General features: G+C 48.4%; 1 protein-coding gene across 4 annotated transcripts in view; it reads right to left on the reverse strand.

Moving 5' to 3' along the window:
- RICTOR (RPTOR independent companion of MTOR complex 2) overlaps positions 1 to 27,585 on the reverse strand; it is a 1,453,900-nt gene that overhangs the window by 1,275,806 nt on the left and 150,509 nt on the right. For all 4 annotated transcript variants that reach the window (XM_085631131.1, XM_085631133.1, XM_085631132.1 and 1 more), the window contains exons 10-11: positions 19,619 to 19,686; positions 13,997 to 14,079 (exon numbers count right to left, since the gene is read on the reverse strand). In XM_085631131.1, coding sequence (XP_085487257.1) covers positions 13,997 to 14,079; positions 19,619 to 19,686 — 151 coding nt within the window. The remainder of the gene's footprint in view (positions 1 to 13,996; positions 14,080 to 19,618; positions 19,687 to 27,585) is intronic.

Consider the following 27,585-nt stretch of genomic DNA (forward strand, 5'->3'; position numbering starts at 1 on the left):
TCATTATCATCCTGTGGAGGAGGTGAATGATAGGGAGATGGTAAAGGTAAAGGAGAAGGAGGAGGAGGAGGGGGGGATGGGTTAGGAGGTAATAAAGGAGAGGAAGGACGAAGTGGTGAAGTAGCACAGTCCTTCTTCCGTATTGGAGCTGGAGGTGGTGTGATGTCCAGCTTCCGTTTCTTGTATGGGACGGCAGTCACATGTCCGGTTTCGGGATTGATGTAGATCCGCTTTTGAGTAGGATCTGGGCGAAAAAGTTCATCTGGCTCCGAAGGCGGTGGTGGTGATGACCGTTTCGGGTCTTTATGAACTTTTTTCGGTGTGGACGGAGTTTTCGGTACCGATGGATTTTTCGGTGCCGACAGAGGTTTCGGCGTCGATGGATTTTTCGGCGTCGATTGGTTCTTCGGTGCCGATGATTTTTTCGGTGCCGAAGGAAAGTTCGGTGCCGATGGACTTTTAGGCATCGATGTCGAAGAACGTTTCGGCGCCGGTGGAGACTTCGGTGCCGAGGAACGTTTCGGTGCCAAAGGAGATTTCGGTCTTGGAGCCTGTTTCGGTGCCGACAGTGGAGTTTTCGGTGCCGAAGGTGTTATAGGCACAATCACATGAGGTTTGCTCGAGCCCGAGCCACCTCCAGGCTTAGATGTCTTCGGAGCCGGGCCCGAGGGCGGGGCTTCTGAAGAGGATTTCCGGTCTCGACTGGGCCCAGCTGGCGGAGTCTTGACCAATGTCTTTTTGGATGAGGCAGGGGCAGGGGGGTTGGTACTCACACGCCGCCCTGGAGTGATGAGGTCATCGGAATCGTCGGCCTCGGACACGATGTCGAGATCTTCGGTGTCATCTTCAGGAACATCCTGAGCAAAGATGTCCTCCGGTTCTGGAGCTGGTTTGGCCATAATATGGCGTCGAGCTCTTCGGTCCCGGAGGGTCTTCTTGGAGCGGAAAGCGGAACAAGCTGGACAGGTCGACTCGTTGTGTTCCGGCGACAGGCAGAGGTTGCAAACCTCGTGGTGATCACTGTGGGGGAACTTCGCTCCACACCGGGGGCATTTCTTGAAGGGTGTCCTGTCCATCAGCCGCTTCCGGAACCGGTCCGAGATGATTTCGATGTCGATTGAAAAAAGATTGAAGAAGTAAATCGATTGTTGAAAGTTTTCTGCAGGAGCGGAAAAAAGTTCATCCGAACCCAATGGCGGAAAAAAACAACCTGACGATGGAGTGGATGCCCATGCGCACTGTTGTCCAGGGGAGGAGTCACCAACCTCGTGACCAAAGGCTTCTTCCGAAGACGACAACAACCTGCAATCATCCGAGCCCAACACCAGATGGCAATCTTATCCTCAGTGTGTGATCTGCAGCTCATATGCCTCGAACATAAACAGTATATTTTTATACAAACACAATTGGCCTAGAGTTCAGTTCTTCAGTGTGTGAATTAATTTGCTGACTGAGTGTGTACATCAAATGCTTAACACTGTCCTCTGATACTGCCTTACTGCTTGACAGAGCTACTACTATTAGAGAGTAAGGTTCCATCTAACTTTAACCTCTGCCTACCTTTGGGGACTCTTGGACTCTATACACATTGTACCTCACTTTGATGCAGTATATATAGAGCCAGTTTCTTACACTAGTGTGGCAAAGAAACCTCTACCCAGCGTGCCTCTTGCATATGCTACAGTGGCTACCAAGTAAACCTTGATAGAGGCATATGCTTGTCCAGTAGATGCATCACATAACTAATGACAGTGGCGTCCTGTCCTGTGCCTAGTCACTATATTTTCCAAACCTGTTACACCATTGTTGAAACCTCTTCCACTTGTTGCTGGCCGTCATGCTTCCTTTAGAATTACTATCGCTCTCCTGGCAACTTGAGGTGGCCAAACTCCAAGTCTTCAGGAGCCATGCTGCTAGAGTGTTTGGCTCCAGGTGTCAGAACTGTCACTCCTGTATCGTCAAGAGGACTTGGTGTCATTGGAATCAGTGGAAATGCGTAAGCACATGACGCTGACCATTTTATCAACAGGGAATTCTCCAGTGACTCTGGCTGGTAGAACTTGGATGTGAAGCTCTGGCATTTTGCATTCTTGTGCGCTGTGACTAGGTCTGCTTATGGAGTGCCCCAGATCTGTAAGATCTGCCTTAGCAATTCATGTTTAAGTTCCCATTCGTGGGTGGTGCTCACAATTCTGCTTAGCCTGTCCGCTTCTGTGTTGTCAATTCCTGGTAGGTGTAGTATCACTACTGATACTCTATTCTTTATCGCCCATCTCCAAATCTCCTGGGGCAAGTTTGATAGTGGGTAGGATCTCATTTTGCTTTGTTTGTTCAAGTAATGTGTTGTCTGTCTGAATCAAAAATATCCTTCCTTTTATGTTTCTGAAAGGTCTTTAGTGCACTAATCACTGTTCCAGTACATCTATGTATTACACCGCTTCCTTGGCTTTCCAGAGGCCTCTGATGTTTAGATTCTCCATGCAAGCTCCTCATCGCATATGGGATGTATATGTTGTGATGGTTACTGAGGGAGTTCGTGGTCTGAATGGCTACCGCACGATTAGCATTTAGAGGTTCCACCATTGCAGTTTCTCTCCGAGGTTTTTTTTGTAGCAACCACTAGATCGTCTCAGCTCCTTGTTGACTGGGACCATTGCTGTTGGACCCATTCCTGTATTGGCCTCATGTGTAGTCTTGTGTGTCGCACCAGGGGATGCAGGAGGCTGTTGTGCCCATTGTTTTCTCCACTGTTCTCATCATCAGTTGTTGCCCCTTCTGGTAGCAGTGACTCTCCTCTCTGACCACTTCCACGCTCTAGTCCAATGGTCTCACCTTCACAGTCTGGAAGTCCAAGATTGCCCCAGGAATGTTTTTTTAGTGTTTCGGTTCTGTGGCGATTTCTCGTGGTTGATGGAGTACCCTAGTAAGTGCATGGTTTGTATGACCTTGCTGATGGTCTTTTTGCACTGGATGCTTCTCTTTGCTTTCTCTTGCCAGTCGTTTAAGTATGGGTAGACATGTATTCCCTGTCACCTGAGGTGTGCTGCGACCCAGCAAGATATTTGGTGAACACCTGTGATGCTGGTTTTATTCCAAATTGTAATACCTTGAATTGGTAGTTTCTTGTTCACCAAAAACCTCAACAATTGTTCGTGCTGTTTGTTTACTGGTATGTGCAGGTAGGTGTCCATGAGGTCTAGGGTTGTCATGTAGTCTCTCTTCCCTATTATTTTTGCAAATCTGTTATATTGTTGTTATAGTTACAATACAGATGATACCTGCATGCAAGCAGTAGTGGACTTCACAGCATGTAACATGGGTATAGTACAATTACAGTTGTATGATACAGTTGTGCTATCAGGACCATGCACTGATTATTAACTGAAAAGGAGAAAAACAAATCAAGTTCATGAACGCAGTCACATTGTGCGTTCATCAATCAATTGAAAAGGAAAGCTGTGGAGGAGAAACAGGTTATCAACTGTGGACATATGGTTCTAGTTGTCTAATAAATTATGCACATTATTAAATAGCTATTGTTGCTATGCTTTACACATGCTAACATACAACTAGGGTAATACCAACAGTATTTGCACTTTGCTAGGCAGTATCAATAGAATAGAAAGAGAACGAATAGTTTCTTACCTGTCGGTGTAGTTTTGCAGCTTGAAGATCTTTCTGGATTCACTATGCTGTGCATTATTCCGCGATCTTGTGGTTGGGTCCGGATTCGTAGTCTTTTTTTTTTTTTTTTTGTAGCCCAGGTGGGCGGCGACGACCCACCATTTGGTGCACCTCCCGTGACGTCGTCGTGCTTCCTGCGGAAGTCCCACCTTTGGGGCGCCATCTTCGGGTTCTTTTTTCCTTTTTTTTTTTTTTATTTAAAACCCTAGGCGATTGAGTAATCCTTCTTGTCCATTTTTCTGTACGTTTTCATTTCTTTTGATCTTTTCCATTTTACCCCCTCTTCCTCCAGCCTCATCTTCCTGGCGGAGGTGGGTGGGTTCGCTAGTGAATCCAGAAAGATCTTCAAGCTGCAAAACTACACCGACAGGTAAGAAACTATTCGTTTTGCAGCGTGAATCTTTCTGGATTCACTATGCTGTGCATAGACTTTGTAGCGGTTTTCCTAATTTTGTGGCGGCTGGGTGGTAGATGAGCGTTGGTCGTTGAAAATGTGTTGAAGCACCTTCTGTCCAACCTGTGCTTCCTTGTTCATCTGAATGTCCACGCAGTAGTGTTTCGTGAACGTGTGCACAGATGCCCAAGTTGCCGCGAGACATATGTCCTGGATGGGCGTGTTCGCCAGAAAGGCCACGGTGGCCCCCTTCTTCCTTGTGGAGTGAGCCTGAGGCCCCTCCGCTAGCTCCTGTCCAGCCTGTTTGTGGCAGAATTGAATAGTGAGGGCAATCCACCTAGCGATGGTGCCCTTAGTCACTGGCCTACCCATGAAGCTAGTAGCAAAGGACACAAACAGCTGCTTCGTCTTCCTGAGTTCCTTGGTTCTCTCAATGTAGTGCATCACCGCTCTTCTTGCGTCGAGGGTGTGCAGGGCCTTTTCTGCGTTTGAAGTCGGGTTTTGGAAGAAACTTGGTATCTGAATACTCTGATTCATGTGGAACGCCGACACCACCTTGGGCATGAAGTGTGGGTCCGTCCTCAGGACTATTCTGTCCTTGTGAATCTGAATGTAGGGTTCCTGTAGTGTTAGCGCTTGAAGCTCGCTCACCCTGCGTAGTGAGGTTATGGCCACCAGAAAGGCCGTTTTCATCGTCAACATCTGTAGTGTGGCCTTGTGAATGGGTTCAAACGGTGCCTTCATGAGCTCCGTCAGAACCACGTTCAGATTCCATGCCGGCGGCGGCAACCTTTTCGGGGGGGCCATCCTTTTGGCTCCTTCCATGAATCTCTTCACCACCTGCGAGTTGAAGAAACTTCCACCCTTTTCACCTCTGGTGTAGGCCACGATTGCCGCTAGGTGTACCCTTAGGGAGCTCGAGCAGAGGTTACTCTTTAGAAGGTGTGTGAGGTACCTCAGTACTGTTGAGTCTCTTGTCATTCTGTTTTGCAGGCCCTTTTTCCTGCACCACACAGTGAATCTCTTCCATTTTGCGCTGTAGCATTTTCGTGTAGTTGGTTTCCTTGCCTCTCGTAGCACTCGCATAGTGCTCGGAGGCAATCTTAGGTGTGCGAACTCTAGGTCTTCAGGATCCATGCCGCCAGGTTGAGGGTCTCTGGCTCTGGGTGCAGGACCTCTCCGTTTTGCATTGAGAGCAGGTCCTTCCTCCTCTCGAACCTGTATGGATTGCCTTGTGCCATTTCTTGAATTTGTGAGAACCATGTCTGCCTTGCTCACTGCGGGGCCACTAGGATCAGAGTCATGTTGCTGGTTCTGCACTTGTCGAGCACTCTGTGCAACAGGGGTATCGGAGGAAAGGCGTAGGCAAATGTCCTCGACCAGCTTATCCATAGGGCATTTCCCTGGGATTGCTGATCTGGTTGCCTGGACGCGAAGCTTTGGCATTTTGCATTTTGGCGTGTTGCAAATAGGTCTATTGTGGGAGTTCCCCATCTCCGGAAGAGTTTCTCCGTTTCCTGGCCATTGAGCTCCCACTCGTGCGATGCCGAGGTCTGCCTGCTTAGCCAGTCTGCCTCTACATTGTCCTTCCCCGGTAGGTGAATTGCCAGTAGATCTATCCTGAGAGGTATGGCCCATCTCCAAATCTCCTGAGCTAGAGAGGAGAGAGGGAACGACTGTGTCCCACCTTGTTTGCTGATGTAGAACATTGCCGTGGTGTTGTCTGTTTGAACCAACACCCTCTGGTTGTACAGGTGCCTCTGGAATGCCTTCAGGGCTAGCAGGATTGTTTTCAACTCTAGGTAGTTGATATGGCGAACCGCATCTGCTGGAGCCCACAGACCCCTCACTCTGAGGTTGGCCATGTGCGCTCCCCATCCGTTTTGCGATGTGTCCGTGGTAATGGTCATTGTTGGGATTGGTGGTGTCAGGCTTCTCCCTGCTGTCATGTTGTCTCTGTTCCACCAAGTTATCTCCTCCTGCACTGCGTGCGTAACAACCACTAGATCCTCCCAACTTCCGTTTGCTTGTGACCATTGCTGTTGTAGCCATTCCTGGAATGGTCTCGTGCAGGCGTACATTCGGCACCAGCTGGATACACGACGCCATCATCCCCATCATCTTGCTCACTGCCCTCACTGTCAGAGCTCGCCCCTTCTGGTAGAGCCGCGTCTCCTTCAGTAGTGCATCTGTCCTCCTGTCGCTGGGCACTACTGTACTGTTGAGGGAGTTGATTTTCGCCCCCAGGAAAATCTTCACCTGCTCCGGCTCCAGCGAAGACTTCCCCCAGTGGATAGAGAACCCCAGATTCGTGAGAGTGTCTGTTACGCGTTTTGCGTGCCTCTTGCACTTCTTGCGTGAGTTTGCCTTGACCAGCCAGTCGTCTAAGTAGGGGTAGACATGGATTCCCTGTCTTCGCAGGTGGGCCGCGACCGCCGACAGGCATTTTGTAAAGACCCTTGGTGCCGATTTTAATCCGAAGGCCAGGGTTGTGAACTGGTAGTGTTCCTGCTCGATGTTGAACCTTAGAAGGCCCTTGTGTCTTCTGTTTATTGGGATGTGCAGGTAGGCATCCTTGAGGTCGACGGCGACCATGAAGTCCCCGTCTCTTATTTGGGGCAGTACCTCCTGCAGCGAAGTCATTTTGAACTTCTGCGTTCTGATGAACTTGTTTAGGTAACGCAGGTCCAGAATGGGTCTGAGGTTTCCGTCTACTTTCGGGACCACGAAGTAGTTTGAGTAGACCCCTTTGTTGCGTTCTCTGAACGGCACTGCCTCTATGGCTCTCTTTTCTAGAAGTTTCCGTGTTTCTTCTCTGAGTAGTGCCAGTTCTTGGGCCGATCTCCGTCTTCCCTTTGGTTTCCTGTTTGGAGGTCTTTTCTCCAAATCTACGCAGTATCCATACTGCATGATGTTCCGTATCCACTTGTCTGTGGTTATACGCCGCCACTCCTGAAGGTAGAACCTCAGTCTTCCGCCTACTGGTGTTGTATGCTCGTAGGCTTTTGAATATTCTCTTCCCCCTGATGTTAATTTTTTGCGCCTCACCCTTGGGGACATGACGAGGGTAGGCGTCCTCTTGCGTGCTGAGTCACTTTGATGAGGGCTGGTCCCCCCCTCTCCTCCTTTGGCCACGTCCGTTCCCTCTCCCACGAAAAGACTGGCCCCGAGGTTGGTACTGCCAGTTTTGCTTCTGTTGACCTTGTCCGTGACATTCACCCTGCTGACCCTGCTGGATCGTCTGGTGCGACGGCCCCTGCTGGCTTCCTCCCCTACCGTAGGGTCGCCTCGAGGGATTGCCTCGCCTCATTCCCCTCAGCTGTAGGGCCCCCATGGACCTCGCCGTTTCGTTTTCCTTTTTCAGCTGGGTGAGCTTCTCGTCCACTGTTGCTCCGAACAGTGTCTCTCCGTTGAAGGGGGTGCCAAGGATGTTGTACTGCACCTCCGGTTTGAATCCCGAGATTCTTAGCCATGCATGCCTTCTCTCGGTGACCCCTATGGCCATGAGTCTTGCTGAAGTCTCTGCCCCGTCCAACGCCGTCTTTATACAGGAGTTGGCGATGTTCTTGCCCTCGTCTATCAGGTGTGTGGCTCTCTGTCGGTATTCTTCGGGGAGGTGCTTTACTAGCTCCCCCATCTCGTCCCAGTGCTGGTACTGGTGTCTATTGAGGAGTGCATTGGAATTCGCCATGCGCCAGTGCATTGCGGCGTTCCTCTCGACCTTTCTTCCTGTGAGGTCTATCCTCCTGCTCTCCTTATCAGGTGGTGGCCCCGAAGTTGCTGGTACGTTGGCCCTTCTCCTGGCCGTGGAAGCAATGATGGAGTCGGCAGTCACGCTACCCTTGATGTAAGGGGGGGTCCAGGGAAGAGTGCTTATATTTCTTCTCTGACCTGGACGTGATCGACCGGCAGGTCGCTGGTTCCTTGAAGGCTTCTCTCCTCTGATTCATCACACTTTGTAGCATGGGGAGGAACTGGCTCCTTGTCTGGATGGGGAGCAGGGTCTCGAGGAGAAAATCGGCTTTCGGCTTCTCCTCGTCGAGTTTGACGCCGAAGGCTGTCGCTGCGCTCCTGACCACCATATTGTACACCCCGATGTCGTCGGGGGGCGAAGGCCTCGAAGGGTACGTGTCCACGGGCTCCTCCGGGTTTTCGGTGTCGAGATCCTGCCATTCGATGTCGTGGCTGGTAGATGGCGCCGAGTCGAAGAACGACTGTTGGTCTTCTTCCTCGGCTTCTCCGTCATAATAGGTCTCGTCTTCCTCTTCGAGATCCCTTGTTAGGCCCTCGGTGTCGAATTCGTCCTCGACCTCGACGACGTCCGCCGATGAAACCGTTGGAATCTTGAATTCCTTCATCTTGGCGTCGAACTCCTTCTTCCTTTGAAGGATGTTCTCCATTTCGGCCTCGAGCCGCCTCTTCTTTTTCTCCATCTCGGAGATGCTTTTGGCGTCGACCGCGGGTCTTTTCGACGAAATTTGCGTCGACGTTGACCGTTCTTTCAGCGTCGATCGGCCCGTTTCCTGGGTTGTCTTCGACCACCCTTGCTTTTGGGCGTCTTTCGGCACCAGGGAGTCCTTTTCTAAGGATCCGCTCGGCCTCTTGTCCATGCTTCCCCCTTTGGTCGTCGAAGATTTCGGCGCCGGGGCTCCCTTCGTGGACTTAGACTCAGATTTTCTCGAGTCACCCTCGTGTTTGAGGTACTTTCTGTTTTGCGCTCGACGATTCTCTTACCTAGTCTTCTTTTTTCTTGTCGGTCTCTACGACCATGACGTTTTCGGCTGTCTCGGCGACGTTGTCCTCGTCGTCCGTGGAGAGGCCCAGATCGTAGAGCGACGGGGCCTTACCCTTGCCATCCATGCTAGCGTTGGCTCTTCTCTGCCGATCTCTCACCCTGAGCGTCTTCGGCGCGAAGGCTGAGCAGGCGTTGCAGTCCTTACTCTGGTGTTCGACCGGTAGGCAGAGGTTGCAGACCGGATGCTGGTCCTTCTGCGCGAACTTGTGGTGGCAGTTTGGGCAGAACTTGAATGGCGTCTTGTCCATTGCGCTCAGGGCCTCTGAGTGCGCATTCTCCAAGGTCGTCGAAGAAAAAGGGCGCTGAACCTCCTTTCTTCGCGCTCCTGATGAAATATCTTCCTTTCCTGTGATATCCTCTAGTATTTATCGACGAAACTCGCTTTTCTTTCTTCTTCCTTCGAGTGTAATTCTGGAGCTTCCCGATGACGATCCAGACCCAACGGCAGAAAAAAGAATCTGAAGATGGCGCCCCAAAGGTGGGACTTCCGCAGGAAGCACGACGACGTCACGGGAGGTGCACCAAATGGTGGGTCGTCGCCGCCCACCTGGGCTACAAAAAAAAAACAAAAAAACAAAGAAAAGACTACGAATCCGGACCCAACCACAAGATCGCGGAATAATGCACAGCATAGTGAATCCAGAAAGATTCACGCTGCAAAAGGCAAAATATATATTGCGGCAACTTACAAAAGAAACATGCAAAAACATATGTAACTGTTGTTCAGCCCATAACGTCCTATTGAGATTTATGTGTTGTGTTCTACCTGCCGGTGACTACCAGCTAACTTTCCCCCTGTCTGGAGTTTGTGTTAACACACACGTACAAGCAGTTTATAGATCGCCAGTCAAAAGTATCGCAGTGCACCCCTGGCCCAAGTACATAAAGGCGTCAGTGTTCCACAGGGTGTAGGTCAGGGGAGTCCCCTCCCTCCATGTCCACAGTGAGCTGCAGCTCGGTATAGAGAGCGTCCCAGTATGTTGCAACGGGGATCCTGCGCAGCCCCAGTGTTTCCTCGCGTCTAATGGCAATGCTCTCCGCTTTTGTCCACACAAGCACTGAGTTCCGCCAGGCCACTATGTTGGGGGAGTCAGGTGCCTTCCATTTTTTAGTAATGAGCCTTCTGGCAACTATCAGCCCCAAGTCTAGGAATCTCGAGGTAACCATTGTGGTGGGAGTTCTATGGAATTTGTGCAACAGGTAGGTCGGCCAGTCAAGAGATAACGTTCGACCAGTGCAGGTTTGTAATAGGGCAGCTACTTCACACCAGTAGGTGCCCACCCAGGTACAGCCAGAGCATGTGTAGTGAATCAGCCCCCTGCTCAGTGCATCTCGGACACTCCGCATCCATACGATTAGAGTATTTGTTAACTTTTGCATGTGTGAGTTATGCCCTGTGAACGATATAGAGCTGTATTTGCTGGAAACGCATATTTCGAGGTATGCGTGTCGGGCTCTCAAGCACCCAAGCCCACTCTGCATCTGTAAACTGGTGTCCCAGGTCATGTTCGCATTTATGATGCAGTGGTTCAAGGCTAATCGCAGCATGAGTCCTCACAGAGGCTGCGAACCATCATGTTACGTGTCTATCCGACCCCATGACGTGCAAGTATTGCATTGTAAGGTGCGTTTGTGGCTCCGCAGTTATGTCTCCCCATTTAGCTGTGAGTGAAGCCACCAGTGCACGGTGAACGGTGAACCAGAAATTGTCCAGTTGGGAGATATCTTGCTCTACTGTGGATGTGTGTGGTAGAAGAGCCCCCTCACAATATAGATCTCCAAGTGTCTGGATGTCATTCTCATGCCATCTCCTAAGCATCTGCTTAGAGATTACCGTGCGTCCATCGGGGGTTCCTTCTAAAGGTATCGCTGGCGCATAGGGGGTCACCTTACGGGTGACATACAGGCTTCTTCGGAAGCATCTATAGGCCACAGCAAGCAGTAAGGGTTCCGACGGTCTAAAGTGTGCACCCGGGTGGAAAAGGCTATGTGTTGCAGGGGATTAGAGCGGTTGCGTAGTTGCAGTGTCTGTGCAATGTCGATTTGATAGCCAACGTGCCACCCATTATAGTTGGGAGGCGAGGGAGTACTGCTCAAGACAAGGAGCTGCCAGCCCACCCTGGTCCACTGGTAGGTATAACTTCTTCTGTGTTATCCTAGGTCTGGCGTTTCCCCAGATAAAATCTCTGATCTGCTTTTCTATAGTGGTAAATAAAGAGCCTGGGATATAGACCGTCAGATTCTCAAAATAGTATGGGAGTCTCGGGAGGACCACCATTTTAGTCAGTGCAACCCTGCCAGTTACAGCCAATGGTAACGTGCTCTAAAACTGCATCTGCGACTTGAGGGACGACACCGCCCAGCCCAGGTTTCCATCAACGAGATCATCTGCTCGATGGTAGATTTGGATGCCTACGTAGCGGAATGTATCTGCCGCCCACTGTACCTTTTTACCACTCATAACAAAGTTGGGATCTTGGAGTCCCGCTTTAAATGAATAAATACAGGACATGTCCACATTTACAGTTAAGCCAGAGAACACAGCTAACTCCTCCAGTAGCTGCGCCAGTCGGGCTGGGGCACGGTTGACGTCTCTAATATAGATAAGGAGGTAATCGGCATATAACGACACTTGATGTGTGGTGTCTCCCAGGGGCACTCCGTCATCCAGCTGGGTACGCAGTGCTTCTGCTAATGGCTCCATTGTGAGCGCAAATTGGAGTGGGGATAAGGGGCACCCCTGCGTGTACCCCTCTGCACTGGAAGGGGATCTGAGATGTAGAGTCCCACCTTGACTCTGACTGTAGGGTTGGTGTAGAGCAGGCGCGTCAATTGAATGAATACTGGGCCTAGCTCAAACTTCTCTAGAACTGTAAACAGATCGCTCCAATCTAAGAAATCAAAGGCCTTCTCCAGGTCCAATACTAGATGGACCGCCTGTGGGCATTCTCCCACTGCGTATGTGGATACCCTGAAGAAATGCCGCAAATTGAGGGAGGTGCTACGGGAAGGTACAAAGTCATTTTGATCTGTGTGAACCAGTGTCTGGGCTACCTGCGCCAGTCTATCTGCTGACACCTTCGCTAGTATCTTGTAATCGGTGTTAAGCAATGCTAAGGGCCTATAGGAGCCCATCTGCGTTGGATCTTTAATAGGTTCCAGCAGCAATATCAGGTGCGCTTCACGCATAGAGGGCAGGAGTTGCTGGGACTCTAATGCAGTGGTGTATACAGTGTGGAGAAGCTGCACAAGAGAGACCCGATATGCCTTATAATACTTGGCTGGGAGCCCATCCGGGCCTGGCGACCTCCCAGAAGCAAGGGATTGTATGGCTTCACCAATCTCTTCCAGTGTAACCTGTGCGTTGAGTGTCTCTCTATGTTCCCTCACCACCGTGCGTAGCTGTAAAGTGTTTAGGAACCCCTCTAGGTCTCGCTCGGTGTTTCGGTTTTGCACGACCCCTCAGCTCAACTGTCAGAAAACCCACTATTTCCACCGCTGCAGGGCCACTGAGTTGGGAGTTAAAACTATTTCAGACCTGTTCCCTGGCGAACAGTTCCTTGAATCATTGTCCAACCCTTTCGTGAGGGAGGCCGTGACGCTTGACACTTTGCTCTACTATCAATTGTGCGTGACCTGCCAGGCGACCTATGACACCTTTCCTGAGCCACCCCCGGCCCTTGCGGCGCTGGAACACTTGTATGTTACTGCGTCTCCGCGGAAACTGGTCACTAGGATTTAGTCGATCACAATGAAGTCCCCCCCAACTGGGTGCCTCTCGGGCCAAGGAGGAGTGGGAGTGAGGGTTCGGCAGCGAGATTCCTGAGGAAAGATGGACATACTGCTGTGGGCAGACAGAGTGCCTATCCCCCAGTTAAAGACTGCGCCTGATCCACTTTAAATATCTCCACAAACTATACCGCACACCACTGCAGTTGCACAAAATGGAACTGCAGAAAACCTCGAACTGCTGTCGCTGCTCCGCAGAAGGAAACATGTTTCTGCACTTAGCCTGGGAATGCCCGAGGGTGGCAGAGTTCTGGGAAAGGGTTTGTGAAACAATTACCAGCATTGCAGCGGCTCACTTTCCGCCGCACCCTGAGACGTGCCTGCTGGGGTATGTCGAGAAGATGCCGGTTACACACCATCGGTTGGTGGCGATGCTGCTACTGCTAGCTAAGCGTAGGGTGGCAATACAATGGGGCCGGAGACCGGCACCCACACACGCTGCATGGTTGTCGGATGCTGCCCATTGCCAAGAGCAACTCAGTACTTATTTGAAACTCAGGCCAGTGCGATCCAGACCATTAGATATTTGGGAGCCCTTTGCCGCACAACTCAGAAACAAAGCTGTTAGCAAACTAAATGGGCAGGAGTAGGCTGTACAAGAACATATGTACTGGGAGGCCTGGAAGAAGATGGGACAAATGGAGGGGTATTGCAAATTATTATTCTCTACGGCAATGTTTATATTAGTTGGGACGTGGGCGATGAAAGTGCTGCCTTTCATACTGACCTGCTCGTTACTGTGAAGCAATGACCCACTTGTGATACTGTAATTATATTGTAAGCTTATGGAAATGTAATAAAATACAATTAAAATAAAAAAATGATATTGTAATCTCTTGACTGGTATACAATAAAGTTTGTTTAAAAAATAAACTATACCTCTGGACTCTGAAGACTTCTTCACAGAAAAACAAGTTGTAAATGTCTGAGCCCATATAATATACACAAGCAGGTAATGACTGTGCTCTCTACATTGAATTGGGCTATCAACAATAATAGGAGAGTGATTTGGGTTTTAGCCTATGTGACTTAATAGGAATTGATCACGGAAGAGAGAATACACAGTACATTGATATATACATCTCTGTCATTCAACCAAAATAGCTACCCTTGATCTGAGAGTATAGTTAAGAAGCATCATTAAAGAGCACCTAAAGGTGGCCAAATCTTTAGAGAACTTTTCATAAATATTCAATATAATCTTTTTCTTGAAAGAACACGTGTTAAAGAGATACTACATTAGAAGGACAGAAATAAAATGGGAATCTTTCTCACAAAGAGGGATTGTTTATGCATCTCTCTATTTTGCCACACTTAATATAGGTTTCACATACCCGTATTTCCATATTTGGTATACAAAGAACCCCAATGAGAGACTGGATTCCAGAGTTCCCAGGCTTGCACAGGCTGATAATACCTACACATAATAGAATAAAATAAAAATCTGAATAATTACTATATACGTCTCTAATATACCAAGAAGATATTATTTAAAAGCTTTTATCAAGAAATTTAAATGTATATAAAATTCTATTGCTATAACACAACTAACAATAGTATAGGCAAAATAGAAAATAAAAATCTGTTGCATCGATCATCGTACAAAAACATCTAGAAATTGAGATGGATGCACGCCAACTTTTCAGGACAGCCACATTAAATACGTGGATAGAGGGAAACTGAATACAGCTTATTTATACAATTAGTAGTTATCCTGGAACATGGCCTGCTTCAAGCCCTCTTTGACCTAAATTCGACACTTCTTACCTAGAAATATTAATACTTGATCAAATCAATGTTGATACATTTTGTAAAAAAAAAATTTCATTAGCATCAAAACACAAAGCATTGCAAGATTACTACAATCCTCAATATCTGTAAGAAATCGGACTATGAACTGCAATGGATGTGAGCCCTTCACAAGTAATACATCGGCAATTGTATTTTTACTGGGAATCAAGTACCCCATTGTAGAACTTGACTCTCCCAGAGTATTAAAGCAGAGCAGTCCAATGCATACTCAAAGGAAGTGGGATGGTCTAATAAACCCAGCTTTTAACTGCCTATAAAAACCACATGGTAGGCCAGTGAGTAGTTGTGTCTAGAAGAACAAGTTACTTACCTTCGGTAACGCTTTTTCTGGTGGATACAGTATCTGCCTGTGGATTCCTCACCTTGTGAATATCCCCTGCGCCAGTATTCCACTGAATTTTTCCTAGCTCTCCACGCCGACGTGGACGTCATAATTCCACGGCTCCGCTTGCGACTCCGTATGACGTCACCGGAGCCATAAGAGAGCCACGTCGACGTGATGACGTCAGTTCCACCCATTTTCTCCGTGCCTCCGAGGCGAACAGGTGGACTGACACAGACTCAAGTATACATAGTACACAACATTTGAACCAATATATACAGCACAAAGTCAAAAAGTAAAGCTAAAAACATCCGCATTTCCTATAAATGTACTATATAGAAAATACAATGAATAAACAACCAGCCAAAAAAGGGATCTTTTTAGGTATACAAAGGTGGACAATGGGGGGCGGGTGGGTCAGTGAGGAATCCACAGGCAGATACTGTATCCACGAGAAAAAGTGTTACCAAAGGTAAGTAACTTGTTCTTCTGATGGATACATCTGCCAATGGATTCCTCACCTTGTGAACAGATTCCCACAGCAGTCCCACTCCCGGAGGAGGGTGTCCACCTTTCCTATACCAAAAAGTCCTGCAAGACAGAGCGCGCAAAATGGCCCTCCCTCCTCATCTCAGAATCTAAGCAATAATGCACAGGCAAGGCACAAGTCGCGGCCTTACAAATGTCTGCAACTGGAACAACCCTGGCCAAAGTAGAGGTGGAAGACTTAGCTCTAGTTGAATGAGCTCTAATACCCTCAGGAGGAACCTTACCAGCAAGGGCGTAGCAGATCTTGATGGTTAGGATGATCCACCTGGACAGAGTGTGCTTGTGCACAGCTTTGCCTTTTGAATGTCCAATATAGCCCACGAAGAGCTGATCCTCCAAACAAAAATTTTTTGTTCTGTCCAATAAAAGCTCACTGCTCTTTTAGGGTCCAAGCGGTGAAGTCTCTCATCCTCCTTGGAAGGGTGAGGATAAAACACAGGGAGAGTAATGGACTGCCCCAGATGAAAGGGAGTAACTACCTTAGGGAAGGAAAGCAGCGCTGGCCCCCTGTCCCGCCACGGCAGGAACCACGTCCGCGCAGAGGTTGGTTCTGCGCAGGCTTCTGGCCGAACGAACGTGTCGTGGCGCCCCTTCCGTGGTCACGAAAGGAACGAAAAGCAGACGTGGCCGGGTGCGTGGAGGAGAGACCTAAGGACTTGGCCGTAGCCCGGGAGTCCTTAAAACGCTCCAGCGCACTATTTGCCTTATCACCAAACAGTCGAGTACCATCAAACGGCATGTCCATAAGAGAACTTTGTACATCCCCTGAAAAACCAGTGGAACACAACCAGGCGTGGCGAGGTAGGGCCACTGTTGTGGAAATCGCCCTACACCGTGAGTCCGCAATGTCCAGTCCACACCGGATTGTGAACTTTGCTGCAGCTTTCCCCTCCGCAACAGCTTGGGAAAGCACTGTCCGATCCTCCTCCGGACACTGAGGCAGCATCTGCGCAACCGTATCCCACACAGCGTGGGAATAGCGGCCCAAGAGGGATGCGGTGTTCACCGACGGCAGCCCTAAGCTGGCAAATGAAAACAGTTTCTTGCCAAATTGTTCCCGCTTCTTGGATTCCTTATCCGGCGGGGCGGTAGGAAATGCGCTTTGGGAAGTGGAGGCTTGGATAACCAAGCTCTCTAGGGTTGGGTGGGTTGTCAAAAAAGCACGGTCACCTGGGCTGGGTGATGGCACCTGGCCACGTTTTTATCCACGGAATCCCCATGGCTGGTCTAGACCAGGTGCACATCAATACATCAGTTAACGCCTAATTGAACGGTAGCAGGGGCTCCATAGAGCTTGCTGCCGGCTGAAGTACTTTAGTGAGGAGACTAGTTTTGAGGGACACCATAGGCAGGTCGAGGTCAAGCGCCTCAGCTGCTCTACGGAGCACAACAGTGTATGTGGCGCCCTCCTCCATAGCCACAGCAGGAGGAGAAAGAAAACCAGGGTCAGATGAGAGGTCAAGGCCACCTGCATCCTCCAACTCTTCTGTCCATTCCCGTTCCAACCCGCACTGCTGTGCAAGAGGGTCCTCAGACCCCTCCCAGTCATCCCCTTCCTCAAATGCCTGTGGAACAGGCTGCGGCTGTGGGGGAGCGACAGGGGAATATAAATGGTCGAACGGCGCCGTGAACGTGTCCCAATTAGGGTCCCAGCCAGGAACAAAATTGTCCGGGAACCCGGGCAAGGGCGGTGGTGGAACGAACGGAACCCATGGCGGTGCCGGGAGCTGAGCCAAGGGCGGCGCCGGGGCCAGAGCCGCCGCCGGAGGACCTTGCGGCGCCGGGGCTGGAGCTGCTGGCGGAGGACCTTGCGGTGCCAGGGCCCAAGCCGCCAGCGGCGCCGGCAGCGGAGCCGGCAGCAAGGGAGGGCCCTCAGCTGGGACCCGGGGCCCGAAGGCGCGCCGGCGGGAGCCCGAGGCCTGAAAAGGCGGTCCATGGCAGCAAGAAAATCTTGCCCCTGGGCAGGAGTCGCCAACAGACCCGGATAAGGTGGGTAGGCTGCGGTACTCTCAGGCCCCCTCGTCCGGAGACCGACGGGGGGACATCAGAGAGCAGATTCCGAGTGTAAAGACTTCGACCCTGAGGAGCGATGCTGATGGCTCCGCACGCGGTCCCTCGAAGGCCAGACAATGGGAACATGACCGGGAGTCATGGTCGCGCTCCAGACAGTAGAGACAGACGCCATGGGGGTCACCCACCGACATCGTACGGAGACAGGCCCCGCAGGATTTAAATCCAGGCATCCCCACGTGGCACCAGGAGTCAAAGACTCAAAAATGGAAGACAAAAAGTCTCAAAAGTTTAGTCAAAAAGTGACTAGGGTACGTGCTCTAACCGGATCTGCGCTTACTGGCGTGGAAAAAGAAAGAACTGATGTCAGCGCGCATGGGTGGCGCCTAAGTAGTCTCCGTGACGTCATCTTGGCGCCTACGACGCCAGCGACGGACGTGGAGCCGCACAACGCCACCTTCCGACACGCAGGGGTACTGCTGACGAAAAATTTTCCGGATCCAGTCTGACGCCTGGGTGTATTCTAAGGTAAGGAATCTATCACTAACGTGTCTCTTTCAGATAAATCCTACACTGTCATCAGGTGGAGAGGGTCGTACAATATATGTCAGGGTCATTACCAGTGAGGGGAATCAGTGTTATAGTCATCCCACACGTCTCTAGGTTGGTCATCGTCATTATTATCCCCATCACCCTGATTATCAGGTGTGTGTGGTGGGGAGTGCTCAGGTGAAGTTGGCACAGGTATAGTCTGGGGTACAGAAGTTGAACTAAGAAGAATAGGAAGAGGAGGAGGGGAAGGATTAGTCCCAACAATTCTCTTCTTTAGAGGTATATGGAATTCCTCTTCTGTAGTAGCACCTTTTGTGGTGATATGACCAGTCTTTGGGTGTATAAGCAGAATGTTTTGTTTAGTCCAGTTTGTCGATGGGATCACCAAAAGAGGGCTTTTTTGGTGACTTCGACTTCTTTGTGTGTTTCGGCTCTGAATGCTTCGGTGCAGAGGGTTTCTTGGCCGGGGTTTTCGGATCCGAAGTTTGTTTCAGTGCCGACGGTGAATGTTCGGTGCCGGATTTTTTCTTCGGCTCCATGCCCGATTTGGTATGGGGCTTTTCAGAGCCGGAAGGCTTTTTAGTATGCTTCGGTGCCGAGCCCGAAGGCGGGGCCTCGGAAGCTTGTTGGGGCTGTACTCACAGTACTTTGTCACTGAGGAATTTCTTCATCATCATCGGAGCTATCTTCGGAAACCTAGACGTCTTCCTGTTTTTCATCGGCTCCGATGGGCTCATCGTCTTCCTTTTCTTCCGATTGAGGTCCAAAGAGGTCCGGAATGAAGCCTGCTTGTTGTCTCTGCATATCGCGTCGTCGGGCTGGACGATCGTGAAGAGTCTTCTTGGAGCAGAAAGCTCGGCACGCGTCAAACTTATCTTCTCTGTGGTTGGATGACAAACACAGATTGCACACCTCGTGTGAGTCGGTGCGCGGATATTTCGCGTGGCACAGAGGACAGAACTGGAAGGGAGTTCGTTCCATCGACTGCGAGTCGGGCCAGGGTCTAGACCCGAACAGCCTACCACGTGCTCTCCAATCGAAGTTCTCTTCAGGAATCACTATCCACAAAGAAAGGTGAACGCGAATGGAAACAATACCGTCGAGTGTGAATGAAATACACGTCGAGAAGGAACGAAGGATCGACGTCGAACCGGAGCACAGTGAGATGCATCCGAACCCGATGGCGGAAAAAAACTGAAGATGGAGTCGATGACCATGCGCACTATCACCTAAGGGAGGAGTCCCCTACCTCGTGACTAGGAAAACTTCTTCCAACAAAAACAAAGTGCAAATATCCGGACCCAACACTAGATGGCGATCTTATGCATAGATTGTGATCTACAGCTCACATGCCTCGAACACTATTTTACACTGCAGGGCCCATCACACTAAATAAATCTTGTTCATAAGTCAAGAGTGACAGAAAATTTGCGATAAAAGGAATAATAAATAACTGTACACTGCACATAATTTACATTTCAGGCATTTACTTTTTAAATTACACTGTACATTTTTACATAGGAAGATAAAGTTATCTGCCCAGAATCACACAGTGCACTGTCAAAAGCTAAATCAAAGATTAGAACCAAAAGCTCCAATTGCTATAGTCAACACCTATTCAAGTACACAATACATCTGTGTTTTATTGGAAAATTTGTGAATTATTTTAGAAGGGTTAATTTACCAAACTATTTGTAGAAAAGACACTCACCTGCCCAGGATCTGAAAGTTGCCACAATGCCCATTTTACTAGCTAGGAAACGGGATTCTCTGTCTTCTCTGGGTAAAATAAACACAATAAGTAGTTGCACAGAGAATTAGTATTATGCTACTTGGCTGTTGCCACACACATTTAAACAATAGACTTTTTACTTTTAATTATACTTTATACAAATTCTACAGAATTTCACTAACTGGATGGTCGTATATTACTCCAAAGACGCACTTGCTTTAACAGATCATATATTTAAAAATAGGTCCATCTTAAAGGCATAAACCCATAAAAAATGCATTAAACTTTCAGCAACATCGCCGCCACCAGGGGCGTCCCTAGGATAATCATCGCCAAACTCCTCAATTACAATGACCAAGACACTGCACTCCGTCTGTTCAGAGAGCATCTCACTGTATCCGGCCCTTACGCCTTTAGTACAAGAAGCTCGCCGCAAATACAATGACATGAAACTTACTTTTCCGAAAGCAAACATCAGATATGCAATGCTATACCCGGTAAAACTCTGTGTGCAGATTGGGAACAAATCGCAAATATTTGACACGCCGGACGCAGAGGCCAAGTTTTGGAACAACAACACGAGCAGATGGTGCAGTGACAGGAAAAAGATGGACGACCCAACACTGACAATTGGTGGCCTTTGAAATCAGTGAATGTGACATACCCTTGGACCTTTGCATACGCTACCAACCGAATGGCGTATTGACCGTCTTAGCTGCTCTAATAATGTCTGCAAGATTATCTGGGATAAGGCGGTTCTTGCCGTCTCAGCTCTTTATGCTCCAGACATAGTGACCATATTTTGGGAGCAGCAGCCGGTGCAGCGACAGGGAACTGTTAGATTGCTAGGTCCTGATGTTTGATGAAATTTGTACTCCGGCGGGGTACCACATCTTTGGAACAAAGCAAACATTGATAAACTGATGGTGCATTGGTCATCTTAAGTGTGTTAGTATAGTAAACTGTTTTATATGTTGTAAATCTAGGGTCACCATTTCACCTCTTCATTTCAGCAGCACAATCCTACCCTCAAGCCGTATAGCCGGACGGGGAGGACATATATCCCGCAGTGCCTATCCGGAAACTATATGGATCCGTTAGAGCGTTGCCACTCCCCTCAGGATGACTTCCTGTTCTTTTTCCTTTCCTTGTCTACCCCCACTCTCTCCCTATGTTCTCTGTTACCTATTTGGGATTCACCAGGTGCTGTGTATCTGAGTATCCGATGGAGGTGGGGGGCGGGGCTGAAATGGGGTTTTCGTTTCAATTTGTTAGTTTTTAGATGTTTAGTTTGTCTGGAGCACAGCATGTAACACAGAATGACTAGTAGCAGTCTAATCCTACCAGTTCACTCCAACAGATCACCGTTGGTTAAATGATTGCTAAGGAAATGAACACCACTGGCTTGCACCTTAACTGTTTATCTTGGAATGTAAGAGGGCTCTCATGCCCGAAAAAGAGTAGACAGGTATTGGCCTATTTAGCGAGATACTCAATTCAGGTCGCCTTCCTCCAAGAGACCACTACGCGCTGCTAACTACACATGGTTTTGCAACGACATGGGGGCAGAGTCAGTTCTTTTCTTGTTCTAGTACATATTCACGGGGGTATGTATCTTAGTTCACCGCTCTCTTCCATTCCAGACCATATAGGTGGTAACGGACCCAGAAGGCAGATTCCTATTAGTACAGGGCTCCCTTGGGGGAATGCCAGTGTTGCTAGCTAACATATACGCTCCAAATAATAACACATCTGATTTTTTCTCCACAATAGCTATACACATTGACCGACTAAACTCGTATATTAATGGGCGGGGACCTCACATTAGATCCTACCACTGATACTACTGGGCCTGGGCGCGTCACAAAACCAAAAGCGACAAAAGACCTTCTTACTCTACTGCTGGCAGCATTACTGCCTGACCCCTGGTGTATCAACCATCCTGGATCCCGATACTACTCCTTTTATTCTGCCCCGTATGGTACTTGGTCCCGAATCGACCATTGGTTCCTTACACCGCAGCTACTCCTCGAAGTACAGAAAGTTGAATATTTACCCCGCACCCTCTCTGATCATTACCCGGTGATGTCAGAGGTAATTTTCCCTTCGATCCCCAGGTAGCGCCCCTCATGGAGCTTTCCTACAAATGCGCTACTAGATTCAGTATTCCGCAGCAAAGTAGGGGACGCAATTACAGAATTCTTTAACATGAATGCTGGCACTGTAGACTCCCAGCTTGTGCTCTGGGAAGCCTTTAAGGCTTTTAGCTGGGGTGTGTGCATCTCGAAGCACGCTGCTGTTTTGAGCTCTATAGGTGGAGAGCTTCAAAAAGTAGAACAGAAACTAAGAGATATTGACATTGTCATGCAAGGCATCCAGTCATTGGCAACACTTCGGGACCGTTCCAACCTAATGACTGAATTCACCGATGCTGCTGCCTCGGAGGTCAAGTACTTGGGAAAGTACGCCAGGGCCCAGACGTAAGGGGAAGGGGAAAGACCCGGCAGGACACTTGCTCATCTCCTTCGACCACAGTAGCAATCGACATTTGTGACTCAACTAGACACGGACGCAGGTGACTCACTAATGAAGGGAGCTGACATTAGTACATCTTTTCTTGAGTATTATACCAATTTATACAAGACAAAATGCCCACCAACCGGGCAGCCCCTTAGTGAATATTTACAAGAGATTGCTATGGTCTGGCTTGAAGAGTGACAGCATGATTTCTTGGCCTCCCCGATCGATGAAGATGAGATTAAACATGCAATAAAAGACCTAACCAGCAGCCGTGCCCCGGGGTCTGACGGACTCTCAGGAGACTTTTATGAAGCGTATCAAAACAAACTTGCTCCCCGCCTCTTGGAGGTATATGATGAGGCGCTGCAGAGAGGATCACTCTCACCAACAATGCGTGAAGCTATTGTCACACTATTATGGAAACCAGACAAATCACCCCTCAAATGTCAGTCCTACAAGCCATTACCACTACTTAAACAAGACTATAAAATCCTCGCTAAAATACTTTCTACTCGGCTGGCATTGCTAGTCGACACCACACTATGCCCCCACCAGGCCGGTTTTATTCCAGGACCGTCTACCACATTGAATCTACGTGCAGTGTTCTCGGTGATAAATCAAAATGGAACCCACCTTGCTGGCTGCAGCAATGATGCTGGATGCCGAGAAGGCTTTTGACTCTTTGGAGTTGTCCTTTCTGTATGCTGCAATGCAAAAATTGGGTATCCCCCATTGCTTTTTTTTTTTTAAACCTTGTTCGACTACTATACTCTAATCCGGTGGCACGACTGAAAATAAATGGTCTGATTACGCCTCAGTTTGCTCTAACACGGGGCACCAGACAGGGGTGTCCACTTTCACCCCTGTTATTTATTATATCTATGGACTCGCGTGCCCAACACATTCAGGAAAGGCATTTGCACCGTGCATTGCAGCTACATACAGGCCCACTTATCGCATCATTTTACACTGATGATGTGATGCTGTTTGTGCGCAACCCTACTGACAACCTACCCTCTCTCCTGAGAGAGGAGGTCCGCTTTGGGGTACATTCGGGCTTGGTCATAAACTGGACCAAGTCTATTGACCCCTGCCACTAAGCCAGGAGACCTTGAGTTCGCCCTGCGTTGGTGCACTTACCCTCCTATGTACTTGGGTATCTACTTACATTGTGAAGACCCCCCCCCCCCCCCCCGAGGACATCCCTTTAAATTATGGGCCTGCTATCGGCCGCCTTGAGACAAATCAATAAATGGACAACATTTCCCCTTTCCATCACTGGTAGGGTTGCCGTTAGAAAAATGGTGGTGCTACCACGATTTCTATATCTTTTTTTAAATATTCCCCATCCTGCTCACAGTGACTTTTTTTATAAGCACACTCTGTTCACACCTGATATGACTAGTTTGGGCGGGTAAACAACCGCGAGTAAACTGGGTACATTAACTATGCCATTTGAAATGGGGGCTTCGGGGTCCCCGACTTCTACCTCTACTACCTGGTGGCCCAAGTTCACTTTACGTATTACTGATACCACCCAGATGCCCAACTGCAATATCTCAAGGCTGACGGATCGCAGATTTATCCCCAGCCTTATCGACAGTGCTGCCTCAAGGCCTTTCGAGATGCCCCACAGAAATCCAAACAGTACCCACGACCTGTTGGACATGGACTAAGTTGTGGAGGTATCTGCAATACAAGTCCCTTTACTCGCCACACTTACCGTTGGCAGATAACCTGTGGCACCCCCCTACCTTGGAAACTCTCACTATAAAAACACTACTCAAACATAGACTCCTCAAAGTGGGCGATTTGTTTAATGACTCTAGACCTTGTTTGACTGCCGACCTAGCTGCTCGCAGAGCCGCCACATACATGGATCATTTTTTGCTTCATAGAATCCGTGGCTCTTTATTGAAAATTTTGCCAGAAGCCACATCCGAACCAAATGACTTTCCCCCACTCACACTTGTCATAAATTCACCTAATACTCATCTAGTGTCACGCCTCTATCAGCAGTCGCTCTCGCTTCGTCCACCTGTGGGTACTAAAGTCCACTTATCCTGGGAACAGGATTTTAATATCACTATTACAGATGACGTATGGCGTTACTGTTGTACACAGACGTGTTACGTCTCCAATAACTACAGACACACACTATTACACTTCAAATATATTCATAGAGTGTACATAACCCCAAAACTGTTATCCATAATGAATCCAACTGTATCAAATCCATGTATGAGATGTGGTACTCCGGAATCAGATTTATCACACCTCGCATGGCATGTTCAACTGTCTACGCATTCTGGGAAGGTATCTTTCAACAGCTGTCCATTATGCTGGAACAAACTATACAACCCAGGCCGCTAATGGCCCTTTTGGGGTATGTCAAGCCACTCGAGAGAAGTATTAGAAGATTCTCTGCAATAGCTTTATTGATAGCTAAACGACAGGTGTCATTACATTGGGGTAGAGCGCAGGTACAATCGGTGCGGCATGGCTTCGAGACCTCACTTACTGTGATACAATGAGTGACACATATGCCAGACTCCTGCCTATCACTTCACGCCCCAGCAATATTTGGGAACCATTTAAGGCTTACTTACAGGCATACTCCTTAGACAATGACTGAGATGGGTGAACATAGGCAGTACGAGATCGTCAGTAACACCGTGGAATAGGCGCAAGATAAATGACTCGCATTAAGAGGGATGTACAATTATGTGTTATGGTAATGATATTATGACTGACTACTGGGATACTGCTCTACTGTAATTAATACTAGATTTTTTTTGTATTTTGGTTTTTGTACTCGATGGAAGAGAATGTTCACTATCTGATATGACAGCAGGTCCGGCATTTGCGGACTGCTTGCTTATAAATATATATGCTTGGTTGTATTATCTCTTAAAAAAGGCAATAAAAAAAGTTTATAAAAAAAACAAAAAACTTTCAGCAACATGACTTGTACTTCGTATAAAGCTCTGTGACTCCATCTTCCGGATTGTGAAATTCTGACACTGTTTTCACATTAACCCCCTAATATCTTTCAAGCTCTTCTGTCACACTCACAAGAAGGAAAATAGTCACAATATACAATTGAAGAATAATACAGCAATAAATTCCTGGACGCTCACTGCACACTTCTGACACAATCTTACCTTAAGTATGCTCAAAACACTGCAATTCAAAAGTGGAAAGGTACAGTGCAGTGTCTGAGTCCTGGCAATAGAATGTATTCCCCAAATGACAGTCCATTTCAATTTTAGGGACTTTACCTTCAGAAGAAAACACTGACAGTGCACTCCTTTTTCGTAGTAACGAAGAACCTTGAGGTAGTTCACTTACAAAGAGGTGCTTAAAATATATGCTTATTCATTCTTAGCAAGCAAAGACAAGGAGATGATGGACGGAGTGCTGAAACTTTTCAAACACTCACCCCTAGTCACAGATCTGGGTTTAATCCATCATCATTCTTTAGCTCACTTTGCCACCCCAGTTCAGACACAGCTATATGCAAATCAGTCTTGACCCTGTACCTCATGGGAACAGTCTAGGCGGACTGCCAAGTCATGTCGGAACTGGGGTGATGGAGTGAGCTAAAGAATGATGATGAATTATACCCAGATGAGTTGACTGGGGGTGAGTGTTTGATTTGCTCAAATGCTCTGTCCATCATACCCTTTGGTATCACTTTGTTCGCCCTAAGTTGTCAGTGTATTCCCAGACGTGGGTCCCTTGCTCACTTTGCCACTGGATTCAAGATAGCCTGGCTGATGAGGGTTATGAACCCGAAACCAGTCCCAGGATGCTTGTTTCCGGTCCAGGGAAGACATGGCTTGGCAGTTCGGGCTGGACTGTTCCCATGAGGCACAGGGTCAGACTGATTTGCATATGGCCATGTCTGAACTGGGGTGGTGGAGTGAGCTAAAGAATGATGATGGATTAAACCCAGATAAGTTGACTGGGGGTGAGTGTTTGATTTGCTCAAACGCTCCGTCCATCATCCCCTTTGGTATCAATTTATTCATTCTTACCAGCACAATCAAACAGTATAAACTACGCTTTAGTAATACACAGTATAAACTACATTTTAGTATTATGCTAGCAGCTTAGACATTAATAAGCAACAAAACTAACACCAACCACAATGTGCATAAAATGGTATGCATAGACACACACTAAACTCCATTTTGGAGCATGAAATCCATTAGAAGGGTGTAGAGAACTGGGGGGAGTTTGCATACCCCAACCTTTTCGCTCTGTACCTGGTATTTGATGCAACTCTCACTGAAGTGAATTGGATTCCTGATAACCAGGTCCCCAATACCAGTGTTTTTTCACTAAAACTGTACACCTGTTACCCCAACTGGCAAAACAATAAGCACCCTCAGTTAGTCCCTGATAAATGCGTCCTCTCATAACGAGGGCCTGAGGTACTAAAGAGGGACTCTAAGGGTAGCAGCACATATTGTGCCACCCTAAGGGACCCCTTACCAAGCAGATACAAGAGTGCAATTGCAGGTCGAGTGTCTTGGTGCAGACAAAAGTTAAAACACGACATGTCACACATACCTGTGTTTCATGTCTTCTAACACTGCATGTAATACTTGTAACTCACCCCTACAGCAGGCCTGACATCCCTAAGCAGGGTGCTGAATATTACATGTGAGGGCAAGTCTGCATGAGCAGATATGCCCCAGTGTTGGTCAGTCGTATCAGTGCCAGTACATGTGACCAGGGAAGCAATCTTAAGACATGTGTTGTTCCCCAGCTACATGATGCCGTTATTGAAAATAGGGATGTCTGGAATCAAACATCTCGTATTGGTAAACCCACACTGAGTCGAGTGATGGACTTACCGATACATGCACCCAAAGGGCATGTTAGAGGTGCTCCCTCCCAGTCTCGGGTGTACTTGCTGACTGATTTCTGCCAGCCTGCCACCCAAGTCACTGTTCTGACCTACTAGGGTGTGAGCCTCTGCTCTCGGGATACCCAGAACAAAAGCCTGTTCAAGAAGAGTGTAAGACCCCCTGCCACAGGATGACCTGCTGATTAGCCACATTGCGCCAACAAGCTTCAATGAGCTGCCTCCTTTGGAATGCAAATCTGGCTCCCCTCACAGGAGAAGCCGCCACCTTTGTCAAGGACCCCCTTAGCACCTGTACAGGCGGGAAAATTAGCTAGTCAGGTAGGCATGCCACCTCCAGTCTACTACCAACCCTAAGATGGGCTACTGGGAGGTGGATACTATTTTTCATAAGAAACCATCTTTGTGATGGCATACTTAGGAATTCTCGGGACAGGTTTATGCCCACTTCCCAGAGGACGTGGTCATATAGGGGGCATAGTGACCCCAAGGGTCAATAGCCCATTGGCTACTACCCTACACTCCCCCAGCAAACCTATTTTTAGCATTT

This window comes from Triturus cristatus, chromosome 2_1 (assembly GCF_964204655.1).
Source record: "Triturus cristatus chromosome 2_1, aTriCri1.1, whole genome shotgun sequence".
Classification (NCBI taxonomy): Eukaryota; Metazoa; Chordata; class Amphibia; order Caudata; family Salamandridae; genus Triturus; species Triturus cristatus.